Raw genomic sequence first — 12406 nt, 5'->3', positions numbered from 1 at the left:
AATGAATAAATGAATGGATTTTCAGCCTTTCTTTGCATCTCTGCTTTCAGTCCTCTGAATCTTCTTCTTGACCTGTTGCTACTATTTTTCACAACCCTCGTGTCAAATGTACAGGACTGTAATGGCAAAGAAAATGAGCGCTTCATTGTGATGTTTCAGGTTTTGAGTTTCCAGGCCTTTGTGACCACCCGGGGAGGCTTCCAGGTGCCTCCTTATACCTTCTAAAACAGGGGCACCCACGCCCCCCAGCACCTCCGCGTGCAGCACCCTCTTCTGACCTGCACGCGTCCTCCCACATTTGCAGATGAATAAACAGGTTCCAAGAAGGAACTGGTCTGTTGCAGAATTAAAATCGCCTTACCGATGAACTACTCTGTTTTCACAGCTCCCTAGTTCCCACCGGTGACCTTTAAATATGTAAAACAAACGTACTACCAGGTTTAGATTCATGTGATCAACTGGTTTTCAAAAAGCACTGATACCTTTGAATTTTTTCTCTTTGCAGTAATTCTGTGCAGCAGGCTTGGAGCCAGGTCACCAGGCACCAGGCCAGTTAGTGGCTGAGCGCTTAGCTTCTAATCCTTGCTGCTGAATACAATTTTTTTTTAAAGTATTTTAAAAGCCCAACATTACAAAGGTGTCTTTTAAAAGAAAAATGTTAAGACTTTATTCAAGGTATATATCAGGCATATAACAAAAGAGCAGAACTTCAACCTTTGGAATACTGTAATTTTACATCCTTTTGATATGCACAGTCCAGAAGACTACTTTATTACAGATCGTTCTACAGGGATTACAGAAATCAACTAAGGGGAGACACGCACAGCCACAGTCCAGAATGGCAGCTCTCTGAGCGTGTGCTGTTTGCGAACGAAGCACATCCTTTACCATTTGAAATACTGTGCAAGGTGAAGGACTAGGAAGGTGCTCAGTGATGGTCATGGTTGACAAAGCACTGTTACCACAGACACATGGACAGTTCACTACAGAGAACACACATCTCAGAGGCCAGCGAAGTGAGCAAGCTATTCACACAAAGCCAGGAGGGATTACGCCTAACTCTCCAGTTTCTAAGGACAACACTACATCTCACCCCCTCAGAAACAGAACGGGTGCTCGATAGCGAATAACTAAAAGTTACTACGCGAAAATCACAGACTTTCCAGCTAGCGTTTTGTAAACAGCCTGTGTCTGTAAATCAGCAACTTAAAAACATTCAGTTTTATCCTCTAGACAGAACTCCACACCACGACGTGTACACGTTGAGGCATTCACATTCTACATCAGTCCTCACACAAATGCACGGCTTGTTGGGTAAGTAAACACGTTTTTGCCAGAAATAGGACAGCTGCTCTCAGTTGTACAGTGAGTGTTTTCAAGAGCAAAACCGACTCCCTAATCAACACTTGAAGGAAAAATAGTTACACTTACATTAAGACAGCAGTTTGGATACCTTTATATTTTTTAATTTTTAAATGAGAAGTAATACAGCGTGTCTGGGAGCAGAGTGCTTCAGACTGGTTTTTGGCATAATTGAGTGCAAACTTGATAGCCTGTACTCGTTAAAACTCTCCATTGTAAAATGGTGATAATCTAGGATTTTAATCTCTGCTGCTAAAGGCATTTATTATTCTGGCAAAAAAAAAAATTGCTAAAAAGCTGCTTAAGTCAAGCTTTTTTTGTACTTGTTTCTGATATTCTGGGTACTCCCCAATATCAGATAAATACTTTTTAAAGCATATATTTTTCCTCTGTCTGAAACTATTCAGTGAGCTTGAAGAAAACAAGTTTTCTGTCTTCCCTGTCGGGTTTAGGTATTGATGGGTGTGGGGCACAGACAAAGAACAGACCACCCCTATTTGCTCTCTGAACCACAAATTTGCTTTTAGGTTTATTTTCCTAAATCCTTTTGTAAATTACAAAGTCACCTTCAGCGGCATGGGGGGAGCGGGGTAAAGGGACTTAAATATGCATATCTAGTAACATTCGGCTTCAAGTAAAACCCCTTCTGAGGTGGCTAAGATCCAGTCCACGCTTCATCAGCAAAGACTGGTGTCTGTTGGACTAGCTCAGTCCTGGAACAGTCTTTAACTGGGCCTGTTTATCGCCGATTGACACAAAGTTCTACGTGGTACATGACGCTAATTCTCTAGTGTTCAGGGCATTGCTATGAACAAACACAATCCAAGGATTATAAGTAACTGGGTTGTGACCACTGCATGCATTACACTGAAAGGGAACACCAACTTACCTAAGCACAGGCCTACACTCAGCCCTCCTGGGGAGAGCAGCTGCCTCACATCAAATGCTATTTAAACCAGATTCTTCTTTTCAGATAAAACTCTCCATCTAAGTAGGGAGTCCCCTCAGATGGTGCTCTATTCTCTGACTAAGCGATCCAGGCGTGTACGAAATGAGCGCCCAGGAGCGTGCGACTTCTGTCTTGCTCACTTCTGCACGAGCCAGGGAGGGGACCGCGGGCGTGAGCCACAGCGGCCCGGGAGCCGGGCGCGCGTCCCCCCCCCCCCCCCGCCCCCGCAGACCGCCCAGCCTCCGCAAGCTCGCTCGCACCCGGCTCCCCGGCGGCAAGCTGGGTGCCTCGGGTGCGCCTCACAGCCCGGCTGAAACAAAGCGCGCTGCTAAGCTTGGTTCTGTTCGGACTGATTGGCTGATTTTTGCTTAGTGTTCTCTAAAACAAAGCGCTCCAACTGTAGGCTCCTCTACCTGGGGAAATCGGTCACAGCCCTGGGTCCTATGAAGGAGAAACAGTCACTTGTCAAGCACTTTTGAAACACTCAAAAGGATTCCTCGCAACAGCTCTGTGAGTCTGCACTCCCGAGGGTGAGCCACCTGCCTCCGGCGACGGTAAGTCCCCCAGAAGGGTTCACAAGCTCCTGATCCTGGGTCCACAGGGGAGACAAGCTTCCTGTGGCTTTTCTCGTCTTCTAGGCTGTTCCCCTGACCTCATTCCACTCACCTCTGGTACTAAAATCTTATCTCTTCATCCTAAACTTCTCTGGTATATTGACTGTCTGGAGAACATGGACCATCGCCCTGCAGGAAAAGGGATGTTTCACTGGAGTTGTGTTTGGAAGCTTATAAGCACATCCGAGACATTCTCTAGAATCAAAATAATTTTTCACACGTCTGTTTTTGCAGTTTTCTTACACATCAGAACCTCTGGCAGCCCTGGCAAGCCCACTATATTAAGCCAAAAGCCATAAATATGTACATCATAGTCCAAAGTATTAGTACCAAGAACAAAAAAAAAGATTTAAAAAATTGCTTTGTTTGCATATACAGGATTGAAAACGAAGTATGCAACAAATAAATTACAAATGTACATCTCAGCAGTGCAGGGGGGGGGTTCTCTTCTATTTCTAAAAACACTGCTGTCTGCAATGACAATCCAACTGTGGAAAATTACTAACCTCAGAAGACAAAGGTCACACCGCCTGCACACTACCTTTCCCTTTTTAGCCTCTCCCCAGCAAAATGAAGAAAAGGAAAGAGGGGGGAAAAACTCTTCAAAGCGGCAGAGGGGAGAGAGAAAAGGCCATGTCCGAGGCTGCGCACTCAGCACACCAGCTTGCGGGTTTCTATGTTATTAGTGAATAAATAGCTCTTTAAGGCAGAGGAGGAACATTCTGTGGATCCGGTGCTGTTGGCTCATCTCACTCACGTGGTTTCAGTGGCCGAGGATGAGGTACTTTTCTTCCTGAAGCGAGATCGAAGGATTCTAGGCGGTGCCTGGTAGGGAAAACAGAAAAAGGATCCCTCAGTTTGGCATAAACGTGGGACATTTTGGGGACGGCCCCTGGCTGGGTTTGTGTTGTGACATCCAGCTCCGCAGGCCAAATGCAGGTGTGTGTGTGTGAGGAGGCGGGGGGGGGGGCGGGGGGAGGCACTCGGAGCCTCGGCAGTGGGAATCAGTCATGTCCCCGCGTCCCCGTGAAGCCGGGCCACCCTCTTCTTCATGCTCTCCTAAGTCCCCGGACCTCCCGAGTCAATGGTGGTGCAGAAGGATGACACAGCTTGTTTCTGCCCTGGGAGCAAAATGATCTCAACAAATGACTCAGCAGAGAGAAAGGCCTCCCCAGCTCTTTGCTATTTCCTCTGGGAACCAGCCTCGTGTTTCTTGGTACGTGCTTAAAAATTCCATCACCCAGTTTTCAGTCCTCTTTCATGCACAGCACACCACACAGCAGAGGAAACACTGTCTTTAGGTACAAAGGGTTCCACCTCATCTCCCCTGCAAATGACTCTCCAGCGGCCCCTCCTTCCAGGGGGCACGCACATCACAGGGGAAGTTACTATTACGATAAAAGAAAAGGGAGATGTTTGTCCTAGCATAGCACTCAAGGGCGTTCACATCTGGCCCACTTCTCCGTACTCAGCTTTTTTCTCTACACTGTCCTTTCACACCCTCCTCCCTTCTCCGTCTGGCTATTTCTAATGCTCCTGAGGACCCAGCTGCAAAGTCACTCCTGAGCCCCACCCACTGCGACCCACTCACAGCCAGGATCCCCTCCTCGGTTCTCACGGTGTTTAACCCATGAGAGGATGTCAGGGGGCTTTGCACTCATGGTGGAGTGTGCCTCTCTGCTCACTGTCTGCCCTGCCACACTGACTTCCGGAGGGCAGGTCCATGTCACCACCATTTCCCAGCCAGTAGCACATGCCCCGCGGGCACATGGAAGGGAGGCGGGAGAGGAAGAGGCAGGAACCGAAGGCTCTGGCCTTCCACATCCTGAGTCCTCACACTACAACTTTAGGCTAGGAAATGGGTACCAGCCACCTCTGGACAGAGTACGAGAAGAATCGCTGAAGCGTCTGTGTAGTAATCGGCCTCAGCAGTTCAACGGTAACAGTAAAACACCCTGTGCAGCTTTAAAAAGCACAGAACCAAAAAGGCACAAACCCTCAGGATCTGGAATGGTTCTGGCAACTTCCCTGCCTCTGGGATGAGCCGCTCTCCCCATCATGGCGCTGCCCAGGCTGTGAAGGACTCCTTGGGCAGAGTCCAAACCCAGAATATCTTTTACCAAAACCTCTAACTTCAAAACTGACCCCTGCGTGCCCCACCCGGGGAAGAAGCCTGATGGCCGCGTGCACACCGCGGCGGTAAGGACTGCGGTCCTCGTGCGAACAGGGCCGGCGGGCCCCTGAGTTGGAGGCGGGGAACCGTTCCAGGCACTGCCTCACCTGAGTCTCACAAAGGTCTCTGCTCTCTGGATGGGGGACTCTCAACTTGCCTCAGATGGACTCTCGGGCCGCCGTGTTCAGCAGGTGGGGAAGGAGAAGCCGACTCTGGGGTTCCCCAATTCTGCCCGCCCAGCACTCGAGCCCCAGCTGGTGACCCTACACAGAGCCAGGTCCTGAGGCTCTTGGCTTGGCCCTCTTGCTGCCAAAACTCCATCCACATCCACAACTGGCAACAGTACATTTACCAGGTGCACTGTTTTGGTCATTTTGAAGGCTGTGCCCCTCAATAACATTTTATGGGTATCTACTTTGTACCAGGAACTGTGCTGGGTCTTGACGACACAGAGATGAACAAGCTTATTTATAAAAATTTGTCATATAACACATTCTGAGCTTTTCTTCCCCCAAAACACTCACTTGGGATGCTTTTCACTCACACATCACCTTAGGCTAGTAGTTGGGCTTTTATGGTTTTGTTTGTTTAAATCCCTAGGTGCTATCTCACCTCTCCTATTTCTAAATAAAAGCACAGAGTCTTTTTCATCCCTTGGCAAGCAGCCAGATGCTACCTAGTGGCTTGGCCTGCCCATTTGAAGATCTCCCCACCCCAGGCACTCAGGAGATGTTGGGTGTCCCAGGAGATGCCGCCCCCAGGAGCCCCAGATCTCCAGGGTGAAGCCCTTTGTGCAAACACACGCTCCAACCCGCAGCCCCTGACACCGTGTACCTCCAGGGGGAACTCCGTCTTTCGAGGTGCCTTATACTTGTACATGAAATCCAGCAAGTCTTCCTCCTCCTCGTCAGAAAACGCCAGTGGATTTTGGACCTGGTGGGGCTCCCATGCCTTCACACCACCCTCATTCACATCTCCCTCAACCACTTAATGTCCATTTACAATCTACACAGAGGAGACAAAGTACAGCGAGGAGGGATCAGTGTAGAAAGGAGCAAAGGAGGGCAGGCAAGGTCAAGGTTAGGCACACAGCACGGCAAGTCAGGCCGGTTAGGAGAGCCAAGGCCCCAGTAGCACCTGGGGATACTGCAGGGGGTCCGGGATCACGAGGGTGCAGAGGTGAGACTGGTCAGGCACTATGCACAGGAACAAGTACAGACTTCAGAATCTGCTGAGACGTTAACAAGGGAGGTGGCCTTAACTGAGACGTGTCAAACCCTGCAGCTTGGAGCAGTGAGGCCACACCAGAAGAATGCTTGGGAAAAGAGTCTCCTAGAAAGGATGGCGGCAGTGACATCTGGAGGGGAAGAGCACAGTTTTCTATATGATACATCCAAGCAGTGTTGACAGTGCCTTAATTACACTTCCACCTTCAGCTCCAAGCATTCTCTAACAGACAGGATGTAAATGCCAGGAAACCTTCAGAGAGAACCTTAATCAAAGCTATGTAGATTTTTCATTTCAAAGGCCAAGTCCTAGAGAAGCAAAAGGAGCCTAGTGGAAGGACAACTGAGTAGCAACATTCCTGTTTTGATCTGCCGTGACTAATCCGCAGGGAAAGCTCCAGAATTCATTCACTCACTGAATGCGCAGTATTTTTTCAATGTTCAGTGCTGAGCATATTTCCTGTCATCTGGCCACGTAGTCCTATCTTAGCAGAGATACCACACCCAGCTTCTCTGACACCCAGAGACACATCCTTCTAGGCTTCCTATATTGTTTCTAACCCAGAATCACAGAAGGCAGAGCCAGGGGGCCCTCAGATCACCTGGGCCAACCACCCCAAGGCCTGCAGAGAGAAACCAGAGCTCCTTCTGGGACACCCTGCTACTACTCCTAAACACACGTTCAGCCACCAAATGTGTTCTCTCCATCAAAGGGCGGATAACAGCACTAGGTGTGGTGTTAAGTAAAACTAAACGGAACCCTGATCTTGAGCCGCTGTCCGGTCACTGCTGCCATGCTCCCCGACAGCCAGCAGGGGGCAGCACGAGAGCACGGCTGTCTCAACCACGAATTTCAGAGCTGGGAGGCAGCGTCCGAGTAAGGGCCAAGCCTGAGATCATTAACTTTCCTTTGCGTTTTTCGCTCCTGTGCATTCCCCAGCCGGTTTACTCCGGGTGTAGGTTCCCTCCGGTCCCTTCCCCAGCCCCAGCCTGCTGCAACCTTAGGACTGCCGAACATGAACACTGGCAACTCCAGGGAGCCCTCCCGGAATACTCTGGCCCTCCCCGGCCTCCCTACTCCTTTGGTCACCCAGCAGGACTTGGAATGTGTACCACGAGGCCTGCGCTGCGCGCCCCGGCTCTCTTGTCAGTCTCACCGCCTCGGAAAGCATCCTGAGCTCGGAGGACTCCGGCTGCGCCTCATCGGCCCCGCTGAGCCCGGCTGCGCATGCGCAGCCAGCGGCCACTGGTCCACCAGCCGCGGCGGAGAACTGACACCTCCGAGCGCAGCTCCTGTCCCAGATCAGAACTCGATACCCATCACGAGGAAACTCCTTCTGGGCACCTGACAGGAGGAAAACGAGCCAGGCCTGCCCAGGACCAAGAGCCCGCTGGCTAGGGCAGAAACTGCATAAGTAGCCTGGCCGGCTCCGCGCCAGCAGGACTCCGTGCCTCCTGAGAGCCCGCTGGTTTCAATGTGCCTCTGCGCACGCGGCTCCCTCTAATTCTTGGCCCAGATTTACTGTACTGATTACTCTGGGTTCAGAAGGCAGCCCAGAGTCACCAAGAAATCCTCAGGCGTCCAACACTTCAGCCTGCTGAACTGGTCTGCACTCACGGGTACTGAGCAACGAACTTACACATCACGATAATAATCACCACCACCACCACTGTCTCAGGACTGAAACCAAAATGGCTCTGAGTCTGTCCTCCACTGCATCCTTGAGCATGGACCAAAGGGTAGAAAAGAAGTAACCCACTGGCCCACTGGGAGTGATGGATCAAGGGGGACCCAGATATCCAGTCGGGAATACAAAACAAGCATTCAATTCAGCAGAGGTGGGGAGCAAAGAAAGCTAGTGTGGGCAGCTGGGGGGAGCAGAAGTGGCTTCCCATGAAAGCCACAGAGAGACTAAAAAAAAAATGAAGCAGAATAATCCTCCTGGTCACCATGTTCACTGAGGGTTTTTGCCAAGAATGTTGTTTGTAATATTCTGCCTGACTCGCGGGACCCGTGCAAGTATTGCGCACAAGCTGACCTAAGCCTCGGGTTGGCTGCCCTGTTGTCACACTGAATCTCTCTTCTGCATTTCCCTCTGCACTGGCTTCGAGGAAACCCAGCCTTGTGACAGCTTCTGACTTGATGGCATGCCCTGAAGTTTCTCTTCTCACTCTGACTCCATCTTACCTGTTCCCTTTCCAAGCTTCATTTTTCTTACTTTGGTTTGCTGTAACATCTACATTTCCACAAGTAGATTTGAATCTTTTTTTTGGAACAGAGAGGAGTGTACATGAAGAAATAAACCCTACAGAACACGGTCCTACCAAGAGAGTGGCTGGACCGAATATTCAGTGGTGGACCTCAACACCCCTCTCCCAGCAGATCTAAACAGAATTCATGACCCACTGTGTTCACCTGAAAGGGTGTTGCTGTCCCCATCTTAATACTCAGATGGCTCCTGGACACAGCTTGTATGATAGGAGCATCTCTCACGCAAGGTCACGGCCACAGCCACCTGCAAACCTCAGGGGACAACAGCCAAGGCCGTGAGCCTGCAGAGCTGACCCTGGTGCCTGAGGCTGGTCAGCCTCTAGAAAGGCCAGGGGTCACTCTTATTTTCCACAGCAGGGGAGGGAGTATGTGGCCTTGGCTAGTAGTCTGTATTAGCAAACGTGCAGGCTGGGAAGCAGCTGCCCTCTTCTCTCTGTAGGGAGGGCAGGGAGCCCTTAAAGGCCGAGCTGATCCGTCTGTAGGAGCACTAGGCCTCCCCACAACGAAAGTGCAGCAGAATGTACCAGGTTAGCAAACACCCCCACACGGCACACATTAGTGGGGGCCCGTAATCACAGTCAGCAAGTGGGTCTGAAGGAGAGCATGCCTGTCTGGAACACTTACATCCACGTCCCCGACGGCCACCGAGGAGGAAAGAAAAGAATATTCTGTTAGGGAGGAAACTTGAGGGGATGAAACATACGTGTGAGTGCGAGTGCGCACGCGCACACACACGCACACAGACACACAACTCACTCGCTTCCCAGCTCCAAACCTCTCCCGGCTCCTGCTGCCGAGGAGACAAACTGCCCCGGGGGCCACACTCAAGAAAGACACAATTCTCTCTCTCTTTAAATAGGACAAAAAGGGAATGACTCTGCTTTTTGAAATGATGTCTCATACACTTGATTAAAAAAAAAAAAAAGGGAAAAACTCCACCTCTGTGACTCACTCCAAGCAGTAACAGAACTCAGGGCTCAGTTCTGTATAATGTCAAGGTAGGTAGAGAGAAAAGAGGGGAGCAGGCGGTAGGGGCGGGAGAGCTAATATCAGAAACAGAAAAAGAGACAGATGTGCAGGGAACGACTGACGGGGCAGGGCTGGAGCAGAATGTTCTCCCCCCCAGGACCTGAGATACACAGATGAAAACCATTTCAGGGGGCCAGATGGGCCCCTCTGATCAAAGCCTGTGACCCCCTGAAATCCTCTCCCAGCATCACTGCTCCAGCCCCGGGTGTGAGACAGACCTTCCCCGACACCACCTGCTGACAATTCACACCCAGCCCCCTTCACTCTCGCAGAGCCGCTCAGAGAGGGAAGGGCCCAGGGAGCATCGACCTCAGCCCCCACTTTACAGAGGAGACTGAGGCCTGGAGAGCCAGTGGGCTTTCCCACTGTCATGGAGGGAAATGGGGTAGACAAGTCATCCGCTGGTTCCCCCTGGAAAGCAGACCTCAGCGAGGTGGTGGGAGAACTCCAGGGCCCTGGGTGACAAGAGGGCTGAGAAAGGCAGGGCTGGGGCAGGGGCTCCCAGACAGCGACTCACAGCAGGGCCACCCCCGCCGGAGGCCTCCACCGAGCCCTGCCTGCTGCCCCATCCCCCAAAACCCCCATCCCCGCAGCTCCCGGGAAAGACCAAACTCGACTGAGCTCCCACGTCGGCTGTGACTCTGTGGAAGGGCACAGGAAAGGCCCCGGCCACGGAACCACCAGGGGTCGCGGGAGGTGGGGGCTTCCCAGAGAGCAGCGCAGGGCAGGCCCACCAGGAAAGAACAGAAGAGAAGACAGCTCTCCTCTCCCTGGGCCCCCAGGCAACAAGGTCCCAGAAGGAGAGGTTTTCAGAATGGCTCAGGGGTGAATAGATGGAAATAACCATAATTGCCCGAGGCCGCTGGGACCGTGCGGTTGCTTCCCCTGAACTGGTGCACCACCAGGCCCCAGTCCTGGCCCCAGTGCTGGAAACAGCTGCGCGCAGCCCCTGTGCTGCTTCCTTTATTGAGCACGTGTTCGCGTGCCGGTTTCAGCAGGATGCTGGTCTCCCGGCCCCCTGCCCGGGACTCCCTGGACCGGGAGTTCACATGAAGCATATGGCCTCCAACCCCCCCATCCCAGGTCTTCTACAGACCTGTAAAAACCTTAGCATTGAAGGTCTTAAAACTGAAGAAATAAAGAGAAAACGGGACACTTCTTAAATCGCAGCTTCATGTCCTCCTGCTCTCCACAGACGCGGGAGGCACGAGCCGTGTCTCAGTGGCACCGGGGCTGGTGGCACAGGCAACAGTGGGCACCAGGCGTGCCTCCCCTCCCCTCACACCAGCCAGCAGCTGCGGGCCAGAGCAGCCCCTCTCGCCTTCTGAGCCAAAGGCAGCTCCTTCACAGGGGAGGGAGAAAGGGGCCTGGGTTAGCCCAGGGCCACTTCTAGTCCCTCACTTGTCTAGCTAAGGTCTTGGAAAGAGCAGGAGCAGGGCAGGAGAGAACAACAGGGCCAAGCCACCACCCACACCTAGGGCGGGTGGCCGCCCGGGTCCCCGCCCAGGCCTGGGAGAGCCGAGGTCCATCCCTTCCCTGGGGTCTCTTGGCTGTAACAGTAACAGTCATTAGCGCCCTTTCACAGCCATTTTCACAACAGCGCAGGGAGGTGGGGAAGCAGGGACTCTTTGCTCTTTTTCAAGATGAGGAAACCAAGGCTCAGAGTGGTTAGGTGACACACACGGCCACGCAGCCGGTAAGTGGCAAAGCAGGACCCGGGCTCCCTTGGCTGCACAAGGACCGAAACCCCTGGAACCACGCGGCTCCATCACTTCAGAGGGCCTGGGCAAGTGCCTGTGCCCTCATCACCCAGAGCACAAGGAACTATGACCTTGTGGTGGTTTTAAACTATCTCCATCCATTCTTTGATACTTCAAAGAGATTCCCCTCCCCTTCAGGAAGTGGAAATTAATTCCTTTCCCCCTTGCGTGTGGGCTGGACTTAAAGCCTCTCACTTCCAGCAGAGAGAATAAGGCAGAAGGGGCAGGGTGTGTGACTTCAAAGGTCCCAAAAGGTGCTGCGGCTTCCCGCCTGCCCCCCCGCCTCCGCCGCAACACTCATTCTGGGTGAAGCCAGCTGCTGTGTCGTAAGGATGCTCCAGCAGGCTCCTTTGGAGAGGACCTGAGGCCACCAGCCAACAGCCCCAAGAGAGCCATCTGCAGTCAAGCCTTCAGGTGACCGCAGCCCTGGCCGACATCCTGACCACAATCCCTGAAAGCCCCTAAGCCAGAACCACCTGGTTAAGCCACTCCTAAATTTCCAGCCTGTGGTAACTGTACGATAATACATGTCCGCTGTTTTAAGGCGATAACCTCCTGACTCCAGCCCTAGACCCTGCAGCTGAAAGGGAGCCCCAAGGCCGGGCACCAGCTCCTGGCTAGAGCCTCTCCCAAGGCGAGTCCAGCGCACTGCAGACAAGCTGGCTGTTTACTCACCTTTCCGGGTCCTGCAGGTGGAGCAGCAGGTACACACTGTGGGGACGGGGGCACCGTCAGTGACATCCCCCACTGGACAGGAACCAGCCCCAGGCAAACAGGGAGGCCCCAGGGAGGTGTGGGGATCCCAGTGTGTTCAATTTAGGGGTCCCAGGAATGTGGGTCTCTGTAGAGACACCAAGGTGGGGAAGGGATCATTCCAGATTCAGCTTCCTCTCAGGTGCTAGAAAATGCCCTTGCCTGGCCCGAGAGGTCAGTCTTTGTGTCCCGCAGCCCGAGGGAAGGCAGGGGACGAAGTCAAAGTGTCCCCCGGGGAACAACCCCAACTGCGCCTGCCCAGATGCCC

At 52.5% G+C, this 12406-nt stretch overlaps 1 protein-coding gene across 2 annotated transcripts in view; it reads right to left on the bottom strand.

The window, feature by feature from the left end:
* Positions 1–3274: 3274 nt before the first annotated feature.
* REEP1 (receptor accessory protein 1) overlaps positions 3275–12406 on the bottom strand; it is a 90972-nt gene continuing 81840 nt past the window's right edge. The window contains exons 7-9 of one of the 2 annotated variants that reach the window (XM_064481941.1): positions 12061–12096; positions 5933–6084; positions 3275–3750 (exon numbers count right to left, since the gene is read on the bottom strand). In XM_064481941.1, the coding sequence (XP_064338011.1) occupies positions 3679–3750; positions 5933–6084; positions 12061–12096 (260 nt within the window). In that variant the 3' untranslated portion in view covers positions 3275–3678. The remainder of the gene's footprint in view (positions 3751–5932; positions 6085–12060; positions 12097–12406) is intronic. The other variant, XM_064481940.1, reaches the window with a different exon arrangement.

The sequence above is a fragment of the Camelus dromedarius genome, chromosome 33 (assembly GCF_036321535.1).
Source record: "Camelus dromedarius isolate mCamDro1 chromosome 33, mCamDro1.pat, whole genome shotgun sequence".
Taxonomy (NCBI): Eukaryota; Metazoa; Chordata; class Mammalia; order Artiodactyla; family Camelidae; genus Camelus; species Camelus dromedarius.
The sequence above is the reverse complement of the archived record's forward strand: the minus strand, read 5'-3'. Positions and strand labels throughout refer to the sequence as shown.